The sequence below is a fragment of the Calonectris borealis genome, chromosome 23 (genome assembly GCF_964195595.1).
Source record: "Calonectris borealis chromosome 23, bCalBor7.hap1.2, whole genome shotgun sequence".
NCBI classification, from domain to species: Eukaryota; Metazoa; Chordata; class Aves; order Procellariiformes; family Procellariidae; genus Calonectris; species Calonectris borealis.
Window position 1 is genome coordinate 8,145,118 of NC_134334.1, and position 18,287 is coordinate 8,163,404.

The 18,287-nt window shown below is 47.3% G+C and overlaps 1 protein-coding gene across 4 annotated transcripts in view; it reads left to right on the forward strand.

Annotated features, from left to right (window-relative positions):
* Positions 1 to 1,115: 1,115 nt before the first annotated feature.
* The window catches only part of SPEN (spen family transcriptional repressor), a 67,390-nt gene continuing 50,218 nt past the window's right edge, over positions 1,116 to 18,287 (forward strand). For 3 of the 4 annotated variants that reach the window (XM_075171918.1, XM_075171922.1, XM_075171923.1), the window contains exon 1: positions 1,398 to 1,564. In XM_075171918.1, coding sequence (XP_075028019.1) covers positions 1,482 to 1,564 — 83 coding nt within the window. In that variant the 5' untranslated portion in view covers positions 1,398 to 1,481. Of the gene's footprint in view, positions 1,565 to 18,287 lie in introns of all 4 variants that reach the window. The other variant, XM_075171917.1, reaches the window with a different exon arrangement.

An 18,287-nucleotide genomic window follows, 5' to 3' on the forward strand; every position in this document is an offset into this window, starting at 1 on the left:
GCGAGCCTCCGGCCTGCGTGCAAACGGGGCGCCGGGTGCCAGCGGGACCTTGCCCTGGCATTGCAGCACCCCCTTTATTTTTTGCATTGTAACCCCTTTATTTTTTGCACCGCGCCCCTTTATTTTTTGTAATGTAACTCCTTTATTTTTGCATAACCCCCTTTTTTGCAGTGCAGCCCCCCTTTATTTTTTGCATAACACCCCTTTATTTTTTGCAATGCAGCCCCCCCTTTATTTTTTGCAATGCAGCCCCCCTTTATTTTTTGCATAGTCCCCCGTTTTTTGCAGTGCACCCCTTTATTTTTTGCACCGCACCTGTTTATTTTTTGCAGTGTAACTCCTTTATTTTTGCATAGCCCCCGGTTTTTTGCAGTGCACCCCTTTATTTTTGGCAATGCAGCCTCCCTTTATTTTTTTAACATCACCCCTTTATTTTTTGCAATACAGCCCCCCTTTATTTTTTGCGTAGCTCCCCGTTTTTTGCAATGCAGCCCCCCTTTATTTTTTGCACCGCACCCCTTTATTTTTTGCATAGCCCCCGTTTTTTGCAGTGCACCCCTTTATTTTTTGCACCGCAGCCCTTTATTTTTTGCAGTGTAACTCCTTTATTTTTGCATAGCCCCCGGTTTTTTGCAGTGCACCCCTTTATTTTTGGCAATGCAGCCTCCCTTTATTTTTTTAACATCACCCCTTTATTTTTTGCAATACAGCCCCCATTTATTTTTTGCATAGCCCCCCGTTTTTTGCAATGCAGCCCCCCTTTATTTTTTGCATAGCCCCCCGTTTTTTGCAGTGCAGCCCCCCTTTATCTTTTGCATTGCAGCCCCCCCCCCCCCAATTTAGTGCCTCGCGCCCCCCCGCGCGCCGCCGCGCAGGCGCAGTCCCGCCGCCCCCCGCACGGGAGCGGGGCGTTGCGCGCCCGCGCTCCGCCTCCGCCGCCGGGGCCGCGGCGCGCGCCCCAGGGCGCAGTGCGCCTGCGCGGGGGCCCCCGTGTGGCGCTGCGAGAGGCGCGGGGAAGGGGAGGGGGGGGGGAAGAGCGAGCGAGCGAGCGGAGCCGCCAGAGGAGCGGGAGCGCGGAGGGGGGGAAGGAGGAGGCGGCGGCGGGGGGGGGCGCCGCGCTGCCGCTGACGGAGGCGGAGGAGGAGGAGGAAGCGGGAGCGAGCGAGCCCGGGCCGCGGCGGGGGGAGACAGGGAGGAAGAAAACCCGCGGCGGAGGGGGAGCCCGCCGCCCGCCAGCCGGCCCGCCAGCCAGGGGGCCCCCCCGGAGGGGATGGTGTCGTCCGCCGCCGCCGCCGCGGGGGGAGGCAGCCGGCGGCGCTGAGGGCGGCAGGGCCCCGCGGCGGAAGAGGCGGAGGGCGGCGAGGAGGAGGAGGAGGAGGAGGCGGCGGCGGGCGGCGAGCGGCGGCCGGCAGCGCTGCGCGGGGGGAGGCGGCGGCCGGGAGCCGGGGCAGGGGCGGCGGGCTCGCCCCGCGCCGCGCAGCATGGTCCGGGAAACCAGGCACCTCTGGGTGGGCAACTTGCCGGAGAACGTGCGTGAGGAGAAGATCATCGAGCACTTCAAGCGGTGAGTGGGGAGAGGGAGAGGGAGGGGGGGTCTCCGCCGGTCCTTCCCGCGCCTTCGGGTCTCTTTCACCAGCTTTCCCCCGGGGAGGCCCTTTGCCTGGCTCCCCCCGTTCCCTCCGTTTGGGGAAAATAAGGAAGAAAAAACCACATAGGAAAAGGGGGGAGAGAGGAATGCGGGGGGACGGTGGCTCCCGCGGCCTGTGGAGAGGAGGAGGAAAACAAAATCGCTGTAAATAACCCCCGCGCCATGGCGAGGATCGTCCGCAGAGGGCTGGCGGCGTGGACGGACCTGCGGGGAGGCCTGCCGGAGCGGAGGAAAATACAATAATAATAACGACTAAAAATAAACCACAAAAAGGCGGAGGAGCAGCGCGTCGAAGATCGGCTTTCTGCACGGAGTGGATTTCATGCCGAGGGGGGTGCGCCGTGTCTCGGAGGCAGCCTTACGCCTGGCCATCTTGCCTCTCTTTTGCTTTTTAATTTTTTTTTTTTTAATTATTCAACGCTTGGAGTTTTCTCTTTTTATTTTCCCCCCTTTTTTACTGTGTTTTCCTCCATCTGGAGCCACCCCGGCCTTGAGGATGCTGCGTCCCCCCCCAGGTGCGGCCAGCGGTGGGAAGCGAAGCGCCTGCAGCTGCGAAAACGTGACTCTCAAAATCACACAAATCCACGAAGAAAATACCTCGCTCCCCGGATCCCTCCACGCGGGAAGCACTCTGGACTCATTATATTGTTTGGGCTGGTTTTTTTTTTCCTCCCCTTTTTTTCGTTGCATAGATTAATCCTGCTCATAAGGAAGTAGAGCTGTTTGCATGGTTGTATTTTTTTCCTCCTCCCTTCGTCTTTTCGTGCGGGGAGGAGGAGGAGGCTTCTACCCCGCCGCCTCAGCAACACCTTTTTCCTCGGGAAATGCTCTCGCACAAAGTTGATGCCTGGCACCCCACGCTGGAACCTTTTTTTTTAGGGGAAAAAGAAGGTAACGAGCCCACGGTGGCTGCTCAGCTCACGGTTGTTATAACACCCCCACTCAAAAAAGGATTTTAAAGCTTCCTTTAATCTTCCTGCGTTGGAAAAATTACGGAGCGTCCTCAATAATGAGTCACCATGGGAAAAATAGATGCGGTGACACCGAGGTGGGGGGAGGAAGGTCCCCGCCGCCTCTGCCCCGGCTCCTGCTCGCCTGCCGCTGCCGAGGGGCCCGGGGTGCTCGTATCCCCCCTCCCCGGTGGCAGAGCGGCCCCGGTCAGCGCGGGTGGTGCCAACCGGTCTCTAAAATGGCGGCGGGACCCCGCTTGGGGCGGAGGGGGGAGCCGGGGTCACCCCGGGGGTGGGGGGAGGAACCCCCGGGGGTCTCCTCCATCCTCCTGGCCTGAGCTGCAGCAGCAGCAAAACCCCATCTCGGCATCATCAGCACTCGGAAATTGTCCTATTTTAATTGAGCTTCACCTTTTTATTTCCTCCCCTGAGCCCAGAATCGCTGCTTCGTCCATGCCAGCGCGCGGGATGGTGGTTCTGCATTCGAGGTGGTTTGTCTTGTCCGTCAGTCCAGGTTACATGACCCAGCGTTGTGCAAAGGCAGGGTTTTTGGGGAAAGAAAACCCGCTCTGGGGGTGTTTGTTTAATTCCAGGCATAGCTAGCTGAAGGAATAGGCACTCAAAAGTGGAAATTTGACGTTCCTGGATCTTATTTTGTCCAGTCTTCCTCCTTTTGTGAGATGTATTAAAGCCGGGAAAAAGTTGCTATGGTACTGTTGCTTAGAGATGGATGGGAAAAAATGGCAGGCGCTGAATTGTTAATTACCTTTTTTTGGTTGTTTTTACCTTAGTGAGTTGCAATCGGAGGTTTGGGAAGGAGATTTGCAGTCAGGCAAACCCCCCTCATTCCTGCAATTTCTCGCTGTTTTTCAAAACGCATTTTTAACGGGGATTTGTGTGTTTGGGTGAGGCTGATCTCACGCAAGTAAACACAGTGAAAATATGCTTCAAAACATTTGGCTGTGGGTACAGGTACTAATGTATGGGGGGAAATGACACGCCGCTTCCATAGCCCTTTTGGGGACGTAAACACCTAAATATTTGTGGCTGTAAAAGAGGTAAAGGGGTATGTGTTGAGTCAGGTTTCAGGCTCGATGTATAGGTGCTGTAGGTGGACAATGGAGCAAGGCTTCCTTTGTATGCTGGTACTCGCCGGGGGGAAGGGACACGTTGCACAAGGATTGCATGGCGTGGTGGGTATATCCATAGGGAAGGCGGCTGCCTGAGCGTGGAGGTGGGATGTGGAAGGCTCCCTCCTTGGAAAGGACCATTTAGTTTGGAGAGAAAGTCTTTTCAGATGGAGCTGGGCTTGGCGAAACCCAGTTCCCACCCATCCCCCAGCCTGAGAATAGGGTGAAGAGCGTGCGGAGAGGCTGAGCCACGGCAGCAGGAGGAAGAATTTGGGGAAATATCGCTTAAAATCTCAGCTCTGAGGGCTGGGGAATAGCATTACCCCTAAAGCCTCTGTGCAACCCACGGGAGTGTTTGTTTTTCCACTTTGCTTGGGAAATACTGTCATTTCCATATTAAAGCCTATACGCAAGCGGTCTTGCTGTTGCACAGTCCCTGCTAGGGGCAAGTTTGAGAAACACAACCATTTTGTTTCTAAAGAAGCAAAAATTGAAGGAAGACTCCTAAAACTTAAAACCCAGCAGACGTATTCGATATGAGGGGTTTGCTGCTTCCCCTCTCCCCCTTCAATTAACCAGTTACTGTGGGAACCTTGCTTGGGTTTGCAGTCTTGCAAGTCATTCTTTTAAGGAAGGAATTAAGATGCAAGCGGCGTTTTGCAGAAACTGTATTTTTTTGCAAAACACTCTGGTTATGTTTTGTTTAGTGTGAATTGAAAGAACCCTCTCTGCTTATGAATTCTCCTCTCAAATGAGAGAATATTGAAGCTGGTGTCGAAGAATCGCTGGCTTATGTGAGCAGTGTTATTTTTTTCCTTAAAAGCCCTTTTTTAATGTATTATCTTGATATTAAAGGGGATTGCGAAAGAATGATTTTCTGTGCATTTTAACAACTTCAAATTGTTGCGGGCTTTCTGTTTTGCACCCAGATACTCCCTTTTTAAAAACTTCTTTCTGATGTGCTGTATTTTCTTTCAAATGAGTTATTAAGGCATTCCCAAACATGAAAGTAATCGGTGCCAGGATTGGAGGTCTGCTGTTAAGATGGAATAAGCAGCGAATCTGTGTTAGGATATGGGAGATGAGAGCTTGGCGCTCACGGAAGCGGTGGTAGCAATCATTTGGGTTCACCTAATTAATGCTGTCTTGACTAGCAGGAAAGAAGTCATTCACCATCATTGAAACAGATGCTCGGCAGCTTGCAGAACAAGGCGACTAAATATAGTAACAGTTGTCCCCAGCGCAAGTGCTGGCCTTCCATATTATTTTTTTCCCTGTGTTTTCTTCCAGTTATCTGAAAGAACATGGCTTTGTCCCTTATTGGTGTTTTAAAGGGCAAGAGGAGTAAAAGCCTCTTAATTATGAACCATGTGACTTTGGTATGCCATCTCCTATTCTGTGGGGGAATTAAGACATTCAGAGAGGCAACCAAGTCCAGGAGGAGCCCTGGATTTCAGGAAACAAACATTTCCTTTAAAATCGTTAGAAATACGTTGCAGGTCAGAGCAGTCTCTGTTAAGGTTTCTTTTGGGAAAATGTGCTTTTCTGGCTTCACCTTGTTCTGATTTCTGTTTTGAGGAGATGCACAGGATACCTTCAGGAGAAGTGGTTTGCATTTTAAACACAACTGCTCTGAGGAGTTGCTCTGCAAAAAACTGGCATAATGGGGAGTGCGTGTTTGTTTTCAATAGCTTCTAGAAAACATTTGGTCAGTTTACAAGAAACTGTTTTGTCTTGGTGGCTGGGAGTGTGAATTCAGCCTGGGAGCATGAAATCTCCGTGCTTTCTGCTCTGTACGTCACCACTGTGGACAAAGGTGGAGTAGTGGGATTTTGGTCAGCTCTTCTGTGGATTGCCTGCGGGGCGGAGCGGTTAAGATTGCTGCTGGTGTGCTGACATTGAGCCCCGAAAAGAAAAAGCTCCGTGCCTGTTCCGGAGGATGGCTGCTGGGACAGCACCGTTTCTGTGCTTTTTTCCCACGTATGACACCGGCAGATCTCGCAGTGCCTTTCCGCGGGAACAGGCTTGAGTCGGAAGTGATAGTGCTCCGGTTTTTCTAGTAAAACTCTCAAATATGTTCCCAGGGTTTTACTGCTTATAATCAAGTAATAGTTCTTGGATATCACTTAGGATGCAGACACATGGATGGTTATTCTGAATCAGCTTTGCATATAGAGATCTCTATCCAGATGTATTTTTTTTTTTTAGGAAAACACAGATGTAAGGCTACAGAATGAACTCTTCCCGTTTTCTTTCTCGCTTCGTATCATTTTTAAGTGACGGTATTTTCAGATAGATGAGGTACTAGCCTTTTTAGTTCAGAGCCTTTGAAGGGAGGGGGAAGGTAAAATTTACGCCCGTGCTTTGCTGAAGCAACGTCTAGAATATTGGGCAGTATCAGGACTTGTTTGGGCTGCGTTTTACAAATATCTCCAGTAAGGTAATCTTAGTTTTGCAGAATATAAAACCCAAGAAGATGATGGGAGGACATTTGGTTGGGGGATTAGGGCAAGGGGATTAAATTAATTGCCCAGAATCAGAAGGGAAAGAAAGGTGTGGAAGACACAAGGCGAGTCCTGCCCCCTCGAGTCTCGGTTGGTTCCTAGTGAAAATCGGCCTTGCAGCAGGCGTAAGTTCATCGGTCGGGTGGCTAATTGGGCAGATGGTGGTGCTGGTTCTGGTGGTGGCTCGCGTCTTTGTTTTCCGCTAGATCTCCTTTAATAATTCTGATCCTGGCATAGATTCACTGAGTGCCATAACGCAGCACAGGCATCGCCTCCGCGGTGTACCGGGGGTGTTACCGAGCAGTGTTTGTCTGCAGTCACCTACTTCTTCCCCTGAGACTGAGTCACGCGGAGGATGGCTCCTCAACAGGTTAAGATTCATGAGTCCTCCGGCTGCTCCGGATTCTGTTCTTTGCATGTGCTTGAGGTGGCAGCTTGTTGACGCCACGCTGGCCGAGGAAATGCCTATGTAATTATTTCAAAGAAACTTAATGAAAAGCCGCGAAGAGCATAGATTTGGACCAAGCTTCTATTAAGTGCTTTTATACGCTGAGCCCTGTTAGAAAGATAAGTTGATGTCACTTGGTTGCAAAATTCTGTCATCTGTTGAGCCTTTCTGGCATTGTTTCTTCTCTGAAGTTTCTTCAAAGGTCCTGGCTGTGTTTATTTGTGATTTGATGAGAGCAGCTTCTGTTGTTGCTGAGAGCCGCTCCAAAGTGGTGTTGGCTTTTGGTATTTCTTCCCCTTACTCTAAATTCCTTTGGTACAGTGATAAAGTAATCCTAGCACCCTTTCTCGCAGATTGCAAGAAAGCAGACGCGCGTGTTCGGAGCTTACCGGTCCTTGCAAGGCTTACGCAGGTATTAAATCATTCATCAGGTTAGAACAGGGGGCAAGAAAAGGCTTAAATTTGTTTTGTGATAGCCTTGTTGAGTGGTGTGTTTTGTTTTTTTTTTTTTTTCCCTTCCTCTTGCCTTTCATAGGACAGAAAGTCATGCCAAGTTCTTCAGCAAATGACCTTATTGCTGTCTTAAGGTGTGTCCAAAATTAGGTCCTTGTCTTCACTGAGGGCAAAGAGGCGCGAGCTGGCTTTTCATAAAAAAGGAAGTAAATATCCAGATGAGTAGAGGGCAGGTTGCAGGTTTTGGACGAGTCAGTGAGTCAGGATGAACCTGGGGCTCCTCGGGAGTTTTGTTTTCATGAGCCGATGTGTCGCAACTGCAGGCTGCCTTGCTGTTGCAGTGGTTTCACACTGTTGTCAGCTTGTGAAGAAAAGGAGGAGATGTCTTCTGCACACGAAGACGCACCTGAGAAATAACAAATATCAAAACAAGGTCTTCTGAAGAAGTTTGGGGAGGGGTAAAACTGAGGGTCACCCCTCTTGGCGGGTTTTAGGCTAAGGGTTTCGGGAGAGTTGCTGGCAACAAGGGTTTAAGTTGTTAAGCTGCTAGTGGGGTGGATACATTCTAAGTTTGGTAGCTACCAAAAATAAGCACTTGTGAGATATTTTGCTTGTGTTTTTTATTAAGTTCAGTGAACTTGCTGAGGTCTGAGAACGCCCTGAAACCAAAGACTGCAAGGGCAAACATTCCTAAACAATGAACTGAGGAATAAACTAGAAAATATGATTACTCTCTGTAATAAGATTTTGAGTTTAGCTGCATCTTCGGCATGCCAATTTAGAAATCTCGTGGGAGGCATATGAGCCTGAAGATGGAAATTCACAGTGCACAACCAGCCTCGCGGCTTACCTTTGCATGAGTCTTCGTAGTATTCTGAAGACGAACTTGAACAGTTAATGAAAATCAGACAAAAGCTGCTTTTTTTCGTTGCCCAAGCTAACAAGTCAGTAGTGTTTCCCACCTTGTAGGCTCTGGGGTAGCACAGGAGGTTTGGCCTTTCTGTCTGCCTGGTGAGTAATGGCAGCTCTGGTCTCCTCGAGTCTGAAAAAATGTCTCCAACACTGTCCTGCAGTAATATATTAAGATGTGATGATGACTTCTGTATGATGAATAAAACACAGCAACTGCTTTGGTTTCTGCATTTCCATAGTTATTGTTTAACCTGCTAACACTGTGTAATCGTCCCGTGCGATCTGTAAAATCCTGCAGTGTGAAGATAACATCCTTTAATAAAAGAATAAACATTGTTGCAGACTTTTCATAAATATACCAGGATATATTCCAGGGCCTGCTGCAATCTGATCTGTTAGCAGGATAGATTGAATATGAAGGCAGTGTCTCTGAATTTGGTGGAAACAACGTCCTTGTTGGGACAGATTTTTTGGAAGTGGGTCCTGTAGCATTGCACGTGGCTGGCTCTGTACTAGAGTTTGTATGCTCATGCCTTGTCTGAGGTCCAAACGTTCATGGTGACTTGGGTGAGAATGCAGCAGAATTCAGATGTGAAAGGAGCATCAATTTTCCGCTCAGACAAACTAAGCATGGGAGAAGAGCAGCAGCCTGTGTCAACGACCGCTTTCTGTTTAAAGACTCAGGCATCTTTTAAGAACAAAAGGGAACTTTTTTGCTTTCTTTCTCTTCCTCTTTTTAATTAAGCTTAGCAACTTAAAATTGAAAGCACTTTTTTATTTAAGCACACTTGGATCCGAAGCGCGAGCTTCCAAATCTAATCAAAATGCCCTGAACGTGCTCTCATCTCCACACTGAAAAGCGAGATAAGTCCAAACATCTCCGGAAAGAGTGTGAATAGATGATCTGCACCGCTGTCTGTTGGATACTGATGGCTCTTGCTACAGCTGGAGACAGTGCTAGCTTGTGTGTGTGTTCGTCTTGAATATCCCTCTATCCAAAGACAAGAGCTTGCATGTCTTTTGTTATCCCCTGATGTGGCAGGAAATCAGAGCTGGGTTCAAACCAAGTTCTTGTCATGAAGGTGGTTGAGGTACCCAATCAAAGCTGGCTTTGAAATGATCTTTTAGCTCAATAAAAAGACTACTGCCAGATTGTAAAATTTATTTTTTTTTTTTTTTTAGCAAGTGGTGAATCACCTTCAGTTTTTCTCCAGGTACAAAACTGAGCTGGCAGTGTTTTCTGGGATTCATTGAGAGTGACTTAATGTCCCTGTCACAGATTTCCCCAACTGCGGTGTATGCGTCTTTGGTGAGATGCTCGCTGCTTCCGCGTGGCACAAAGCACTGAGCTGTGGTCCATCTGCTCTTGCCGCTGGTGTGAATACCTCCCGTCCTCATTAATAGTGACGGCTGCCAAAAAGCGCATAGAGGCTTATTTAAATGTTCCCTCTTTAGGCTCTCTGTGGCAGCTGTGGGTGACCTGTAATAGTTAATAGGGCAAAATAAGAAAAATAAATTGCCAGGCTGTATGTTTAAAGTAGTCTTTGCAGGAAAAAAGTCTTCCGGCCTCATTAGCATCCTAACTGTGAGGACAATAAAAGCTCAGGATGCATAAGTATCTCTCTTGTATACGTAATCAACATCTGATTTAATTTCAGGGGATCTGTGCTTGTATGTGTGAGACGCTGCTCTTGGAAAGCCAGCTAAATACTCATCTAGACAGCTAACAATCTGCACAGTAACCTCATTGTAATCAAAATCTAAATAAACCTTTGGTCTTTCTCTTAACTCCAGAACAACTTGTTGGAAGTATTAGTAGCAGAGAAGCTTTGCTACATTTAAAAAAATGAAAATGGCTTCAGCACTGATGTTGTAGATGATACACTGGTTGTGGGTACAGCGAGGTACACTGGTTTTTGGCAGCAGCTGAGCTCAGGAAGCATCTCTTCCTCTACATCCATTCAGAGATTACAGTCCCTCGGTTGTACTGGCAGTTCACGCTCTTGCCTAGCTCGTGTCAGACTGATTTTTGAAAACAAGCATTTGAAGGTGAAGCTGCTCACTGAAATGGCGTAAAATTCGGAAGCGGCTTTCCTGGCGGTTATGGTGATGCACCCAGTTGTGTATCTATGGGACGGTGTGTCTGGCTGATCCTTAAACCGCAGGAGGAGCCCTGTTGGTCTGGTAGTACCCGTGCACCTCGAGGTACGGGTCTGCTGAACTCTTTGGTATGGTGAGGCCTCCTTTAGGTCAGCTCATAAAACCGAGGTGAGAAACCTCACTCGTCATTGCGATGAAATTCAAGCTAGCCTGTTTTCAGCTCAGTTTTGCAAAACCTTGACTTTGAGTTGCGTCAAAAGAAAAGCCATTAAAATCTGGCTGGCTAAGGAGCTCAGTTGTGGAAAGTTTTAAGCTCTCGCCTATGGAGAAAGCGCCTAGAGTGCAGGTAGTCACTGCAGACGAAACACCTGAGTGTCTGCCTGGCTCTTACCGGGCGCTTGTCAGCGGTGAATATTAGTTTCCTTGGGCTGACACCTGGCTCACGCCGAGTATTGCGCTGCCAGTTGGTTAGTCACAGGAGCAAGCACTTTCTCCAAGGTGATGGCAGCGGTGAGTCACGAACCAACGAAATAACATTTGCGCATCTGTATTTGGGTGCCTGGCTGGTGTGGCAGTACGGGAGCGGCTGGCCAGCTCAAATACAGGGCTTGGTGGAGGAGGCTGGACTGGCTGGGAACTCACTTTTTTTCAGGGTGATGGGACTTTTTTTTCCTCCCTGGTTTCAAGATCGTAACCTTTTAGGAGTAGGAGAGCTTTTGGGGTTGGTGACTGGACTGTGAGTCCTTGGATCCGGGGCTGCTTTCTACCAGAAATGAATTCCAAGTTGTCAAACCTGTTGGCTGAATTGAAGCCGGTCACTCATTCAAACTGAGTTGTGATTCAAGGGGGAAGAGCAATCCCATCACTTGGGGTGGTCTGAGGGACTGCAGGCAGATAAACTTTATTTTCTTCTGAAATACCATTGTCTGGAAAACGTACAAAACCTTGGAGAAGAGGTTATAAAGTTTGTATTTGACTAGAGAAGTATGAACCAGTGAGCACCAAGACTTAAAAAGCCTTAAGATGATACATATTTAAAGTACTCTGCAGCGTGGCAGGGAGACCGTGATGTTATGACTCTGCATTTTCCTCCATCTGCTGCCAAATACATGTAAAGCAGGGCTTGGAGAAGCAAAACTGAGATGGGGAATTACCCTTTCATGTAAGAACGAAAAAAATTGATTAATCAAGAGATTCCCCTACAGTTGTGATGCAGTGCGTTCTTAAAATCGAATCCAAACAAATCCTAAAATCAGTCACACAAAAGAACAGGCTTGAGCAATTCCTCTGCAGAAAGCATTTAATGTAGCCTATCACCACCGGTATTTTTGAAGCAAATCTGCAGATTATGCTTTAAGCTGGAAGAAAAAAATGCCCTGGAGATGGAATTCAGCGGCTCTGTGTCTAGCATGTAGTAACGTGATACTGTGCATCTGCGTAGGTTGGAGGATGAAGAATCACAGCGCATCGTACTTGATACAACACAGCTGAACATGCAGAGTTTCTGCAAATTTTTGTAACCTCTTCAGGCTTCTACGAATAGTTGTATTTATTCTCATTTTTTGGAGAGCAAGATTGATGTGATCTTGCAATGCATATATATCTTCCCTAATCAGTTTTGTAGCTGTTAGCCAGTTTCAGCTATGCTTCAGGGTGAAGGGGGTACTCACAGTCTCAGAGATACGACGTTCCTTTCAGTTTTGTGAAAACAAGCAGTTTTAATAGAGGAGAGAGACCTGATTAGCGGCCCCATGGAGAGAAAAGCTGCAGCGAGAGTGCAACCCTTATTAGACATTAAAGAATCCACATGGGAGAGAGGTGTTCCTGACCGTGGGAAAAGCAGCAGTGGGAACTGGCAGTTATTGGACGCTAGAGAATTCGACCTCAAGACATGCATCCATAAGAAATGAGTCTTCATTATTTCTGCTCACAAAGCCGCTTTGATTTTTTTTTTTTTTTTTTTTAATAATGTATATACCAATAAGCCCTACTGCGGATGCTTGCATGCTTCTCCTTAATTGTACAGAAGCGACAACTAGGAAAAGTTCCTTAATAACAGAGCTTCTGCCTCTTTTCTGGCTGGCCAAGGTGGCTGTGTGAACGAGAAACTTGTATCGTTCAGGTACTCTTCCGCAGTTTTAACTCGGTAATTTTGCGTTAAGCCCTTCATTACAGTTCGGTCAAGATTTGCTTTCTGACTGCAGCCTGCGGACGGTCTGATGCAATGCTGGGTTTGCCTGACGTTGCAGGCAGCGGAACTGCTGACTTGGGCGAGGATATTAAATGCAGCCCAGCTAGATGTTGCTGTGGACAAGCTGAGGCTTTTTTTTAATCCATACAGCTTCATGTAATCCCAGTGTCCAAATCATGGATTCATCTCCCCCCTGTCGTTTTCGTCAGGTTGAAACGTTGCCAGGACTCCTTTTGAACGCTGCTCCATGTTGTGGAGGTGTTGCAGTGGAACTGATCTGTATCTCAAGGAATGGGTGCATCTGTATTCAAGTTTCACCTGATGTGTATGCACTAGAACAGCTTCATCTGTGGCAAAATTCATAGGGGTTGCAGAAAAATTTCCTATGTTGACTATTGGAAGAAGTGGTTGCTACCGACAGTAGCAACCATGAATAAACAGATTTAAATATTCTGTTTCTTCCATCTCTGGTGGTACATAATAATTTCATTTGTATATTAATACCTCAGCAGCATCCAAACGGTGACTTTGCAATAAAGACGTAAATAAAATGTCTTAATTGGGAATCGGTCTCACTTTGTGTCTTAAAATGGAGCATTCAGCTGAGCTTTAAAGCAAGAAGCGAGCGCTTATTTCAGCACGGAGTTATCAGCTGGACTATCTGATATGTCGAGCATGTTGCTCTTAAATAACAGAGGTATCAGAAGTATCAGTGAATGTGCCTATGCTAGCTTTTTAATTTCCTACTTTGTCATCTCTTAGGGAGGGATTACGAGTGTAGACAAAGCCCTGGCTGTTTTCAGTGCGTGGCAGGAACATGTGCTGTATCTCATTAACAAAAACCCCGTTTGTAGTTGGAGTTGGGAGATCTCCCGTTGAGTGCTGTCGGGGGCTAAAGGGAGCTGCAAAGTCTGACAGTGGTCTGGGTTCGAGGAATTCGGGCGGTGGGGCAGGAGGGCAGTTAGGAGCATCGTGTTGAGGACTTGCCCCAGTCATGTAAGCAGTCTGGCTGAGCTCTGTAACCTGGTTGATGGTTTCTGCTCTTGAATTTTGAGGTTTCCCTGAAGATCTTTATTGCTAGGAGGAAGGCTTCGGAGAATGCCCTGGAGAACGTTGTTTTTCTCCCCCCAAAGGTCGCAGAGCCAATAAAGATCACTCTAAACAGGTTTTAAAGCATCTCAGATTGCAATCTAGAAAATTATGGGAGCTCGGTAATTAGGGCATGTTTCTGAATCATTGCTGTCACAAGGTCTGTTCTCGGTATGGCTTGAAAACCAACGCTCCTTGTGATACCATGAGCTTTTATTTTGCCTGCCTTTGGGAAGGTAAAGGTTTTCAAAGCCTTGCATCGTGTGGATTTATTGCTCGCTGACGAGCTTTCCTACTCGTGATCATCTAGAATGCTATCCTGGCCGCTCACGATGGCTTATCGTTATAGAAACAGCAAATTTGTGCCGAGAAGGGTAGAATTAGAGAGGCATTTAATTTGTTTTATTTTTAGCCGCCTTTAACACAGTGTAGCAGCTGGAGATAAGGAGAGCCAATGCCATACATTGCATCTCCTCTAGAGGCTTCTGGAAGTGCTCCATGCATTGCTGGCAGCCTTTGTACTGGTACCCTCGTCCCAGTGGATTTTGTCACTTAAACCTATTTCTTCAGAAAATTGGGAGGAGATCGGGTGTTTGGAGGAGTGTTACAAAATGGTGCTATCGGGCTCTTCAAAGGGGTATGTGTGTGTATGTATGTTAGATAAATATTAACAGTATTTTCACCACAGTCCTGAATAGCCAGTTTTCAATTTTCAAGTTATAAGTGAAATGCGTGTGCGTTGATGTGAGGGATTCTTGGTGTCGTGAGCGTTCTGGTGTGCCAGCTCTGTGGAGAGCGTGGTCTGGTGCCCTTGGGAATGAAGGCTCCTGCCTTCAGCTGGCTTTGGATCAAGCCCTTAGTAACGAGGCATCGCATCGAGTTGTTCATAGTAAATACTGCTATTTACTATGGTCTCCCTTAAGCGCAGCTGCCAGCGAAGGCCAGCGGCCATGTGTACGTTACCATATTTGTCAGTAAGCATTTGAGATATCGTTTGACAAATTCTCTGGGGTTGAGCGACAGTGCTACAAAGATAAGCGGTTGTGACTCATCAGATGACAGTTCCCCACGTTTGCTAAAGTGGATTTTAAGTGTAGTTTTCCAGGACTCTGGAATTCTGCTTGTTGTTTCTTTCAAACTACAAGCTACATTTCAATTAACTTGAATTATTTTCATACCAGCCCTGTGCACATGCTTCTTTATGGTCTATCTTTGGTTTTGCTGTCTGTTATAGATCAGTTACTGAATTTATGATAGGACCCAAACCCAGTAATGCCGTCTGTGCATATTTGAGTACCTTTTGTTTAGATTCCTTCATTCTTCTGTATCTGTAAACTCTCAAGTCTTCCTTCCATGCTAGGCACATGATGATACTTGACCAGAGATTTTGAACTGATACTCTGCATTGCTTGTAGCAGAGTGTAATTCCAAAGACTTGTGCCGCTCAGGGCTGAAGGTGGTGAAATACCACTCTTGATATGAAATTCCTGTTCTAAAAAAAAATTCAGAAGTACGTAAATATTTTTCATGGCAAGTAAAGTATGTGACTATCATGAATATGAAGCATGGAACATGGTGGTATGTAATTTTCTTAGGCCAAGCATGTTATAACTATTACATGATGTATTTTATTTACTATAGTAATGCCCTCATTGCGATCAATTACGATGCCTTATTCTTTGCAGTTGGCTGCGTAAAGGCCCAAGTCCCTTTGCATTACTGGCTTAGGAACTTTTACAGCGGTGAATATTTAACACTGCTTTTGTTGGTGGTGCGGGAGGGAGGCACTCACTGAGCAGTTCACGTTGTGAGTTGGTGATGCTGGAAGCTGGCGCTTAACTCGGAGCGGGATTTCAGGATAGCTGTCACCATGGCTTGGTGTCCTGCTGCGGGTAAGACGGCAGTGCAGTGGGTTTTGCTGGCGTGTGATTTTGTGTGTTACACGGATGGGAAGTAGATGCATGTAGTGTTGCGGTGGGCCGGGTTCCTGCACTGTGAAACGGATGTCCATGATAGCAGAAAACCCCAGAACTGATGTTAATGGAGTTCAACAGACGTCGGCAGCCTAAAAACCCCTGTGGAGCTGGTGATGGCAACCTCCTTTACGGCAGCTTTAGTATTTGCACATCTTGCATTTCCCTGTATCTGGAGCAGATCTGCTTCGTGCAGGGGGACATACAGGACTGGAGTAGCCCCTTGCATGGGTATTGGGCTGGTTTGGAGTTGGGAATAAGGAGAAGAGACGCAGACATCTGGAGAAGTATTATTTCAGGTCACATTATTTTGTTACGAAATAACAACAAAGCAAGAGGAATGCGATTGGCCAAGAAAAGCTTCAAGCTGTGCGAGCGTTTCACTGAATAATGCAGGCCGGGGCTTGCCTGGGTTATATAATAATGGAGGAGGAAGGAGTTTGAGCGTGGCACGGAAAAATCATCCCTGCTTTTCAGATGCTAAAGATATCTGGCTTTAGTCAAAGTGAATCCAAGTGAATCCAAAATATTCAGATGTCCTGCTGTATCAGGACGTCTTGTCAAATCATGCCTTTAATGAGCGGTGCAGAAACAAGCACAAAAAACTCCTGCACTATTTTGATCTTGCAGTGTGTCTCCCATTTAGTAGTATCTGGAGCGTAACGTTGTGCTGCCTTCTAAATAAAAATATGAAGTTTTTGTAGTCTGGGATGTAGCTGACCTTCAGAAGTCTGCAGTAATGAAAATGGTTGGGTATAAAAGGTCTTCACAAGCTCAGGGGGAGATCAACGTGAGAAATAAGGAGATAATATGATTTAAAGTGGGATTCAGTTTAAATTAAAAAAGCGAATCTCCCTGATTTTGACCTACCGTTTCCTATCGTGTATGTGTCATCCTGTAAAGATCCTAATCAGTTTATAAAATATTACAGCTAAATGGTAACATTTGCTTACTAAACATTTGCTGGCCGGCTTTCTCGTAGTCCATCCATTGTTTAAAATGCTTTTGCTTGGGAATAGCAGAGACTGTACAGAAAAATGAATGTTTGGAGTAAGCACCCGAGGCGAAACAGTTAATTAGAAATGGAAAGGCGAGGGTGCCGAGGGTGCAGATACCCCGGTGCAGGGCAGGTTGTAGGGTGAGGGATGACTTTGGCTTTGGGTGACACGTCGCCTGTGGGGAGGAGGAACCAGCCCGGCCGTGCATCGGCGGAGGCTGTGTTTCCCAACCCGGCCACGCTGTCTGCCAGTACGGGAGGAAGAGCCGGGGAGGAGGAAGGGCTGGAGAGCGAGAGAAACATGCCGAGCAGCCATGCCAAGAGCCCACAGACATTTCAGCTGCTTGATTATAGAGGTGCTTTGATCTACAGTGAATAAACCGATAATGCTTAAATTATGAATTCCTTTTCTTTGTCTGAAAAGCTGGATTAGTGTGGCTTTGTTCGAGCAGTGATTATCGAGCAACTTCTTTTTTCTGAAAGGGCCGCTCGATCTATGTTTACAGCTGGGTGCTGCGGTCATGCTGTGCTGGTGGAGAGGCTCGGTGACATAACAGCTCTCGTGCGTCCTCGTCTCCTCTGCTTCTGGTTGAACTGTAAACCCCTCCGAAAATACGGCCTCGGCTGCCTTCATTACAGTATGGAGCTAATGATTAATCGGCATGAGTTGCAGGCGGGAAGAGGCACTAAAAAGCCTTGTTTTCCTGAGGGTCTGTGGATTCGGAGCTGAGTGAACACGCCTCTTTGTTTTCTGTTCGGTCTGCCAGCGATTGCAAAACGCAGCCTTCTTGGAAAAGGCTGACGCACAGGTGTAGAGATGCGAGGCGAAGGTTGAGAGGAGCCGCTCTGCGAACGTTACCAAAGGTCGTGGCGATGCCTCCCCTTGTGTTTTGTCCCTTCTTCCCAGCCCTCGGGATCCGGACAAAGGTTGCTCCTCGGAGCGCGTTTGCCTCCATCTTGCCTTAACATGCGATCCGCGTAACAAAACGCGGTGTTACCGCTCCCTCTCCTCCCCCGTCCCTCCAGAAAGTATCGTTTTTTTCTTGTAATGTATTATTCTGCTGCAGTAAACCCGTCTGGTGATGCAGCACTGCAGATCTCCCCTCCTCTCCCCTCGATGCGGTCCTCCTCCCGGCAGCATCTGCCAAGACGGGAGCAGCTCGGAGAGACGCCAACGGGTGGGGCTGGGTCGGATCACCAGACAGATTAATCTTCACGGTGGGGGACCGAAGGATGTGTGTAATCACAGGACCACGTTGGGGCAAGGAAAATGCAAACCTTCCTCTCCCCGCAGCTGTCCTTGAATACTCAGGGCTCTCTCCTTCTCGGTTTTCTTTCATCCCCCCTTATGCTTCCTTTCTCTCCCCCCGTCTGCCTCCTTCGCTTTCAGCAAAGACGATTGTCACAGATTATCCTCGGGGCTCGTCAAGGGTACTGTGCAGGACACCAAAGCGCAGCGTATATTTATGTATCTGAATAACGGACGGATTAAAATGCGCCGTCTCCGAGTGGGATGATTTAGGTCCGTGGCTGCAGTGAAATACAGTAGTAGCCGCCCCCATCCACTTCTGATTTAGAAAAAAAATAAAATAATTTTTTAATTAATGACAACCAAGGTACACTTTTCCCAATATAAAAATTAAGCTCCGGCTGCAAGAGTTGTACGTTTGTTGGTACGTGGAGAGCATATTACATCGATGTTCTGTATCTTCTGTGCTTTCTGGGCAGCATTAGCTCGAATATTTGAACATTTTAACACATTTCTGGATCTTCTGCAGTGAAAGAAAAATAATTGAGGTCTGTGCGTATGTTATAATAACACGTACGTGTTACGATTTCAGAATGAGGAAATAAAAGAATTGTCGGGATGGTGAGTGGGAAGAGTCTTTCAG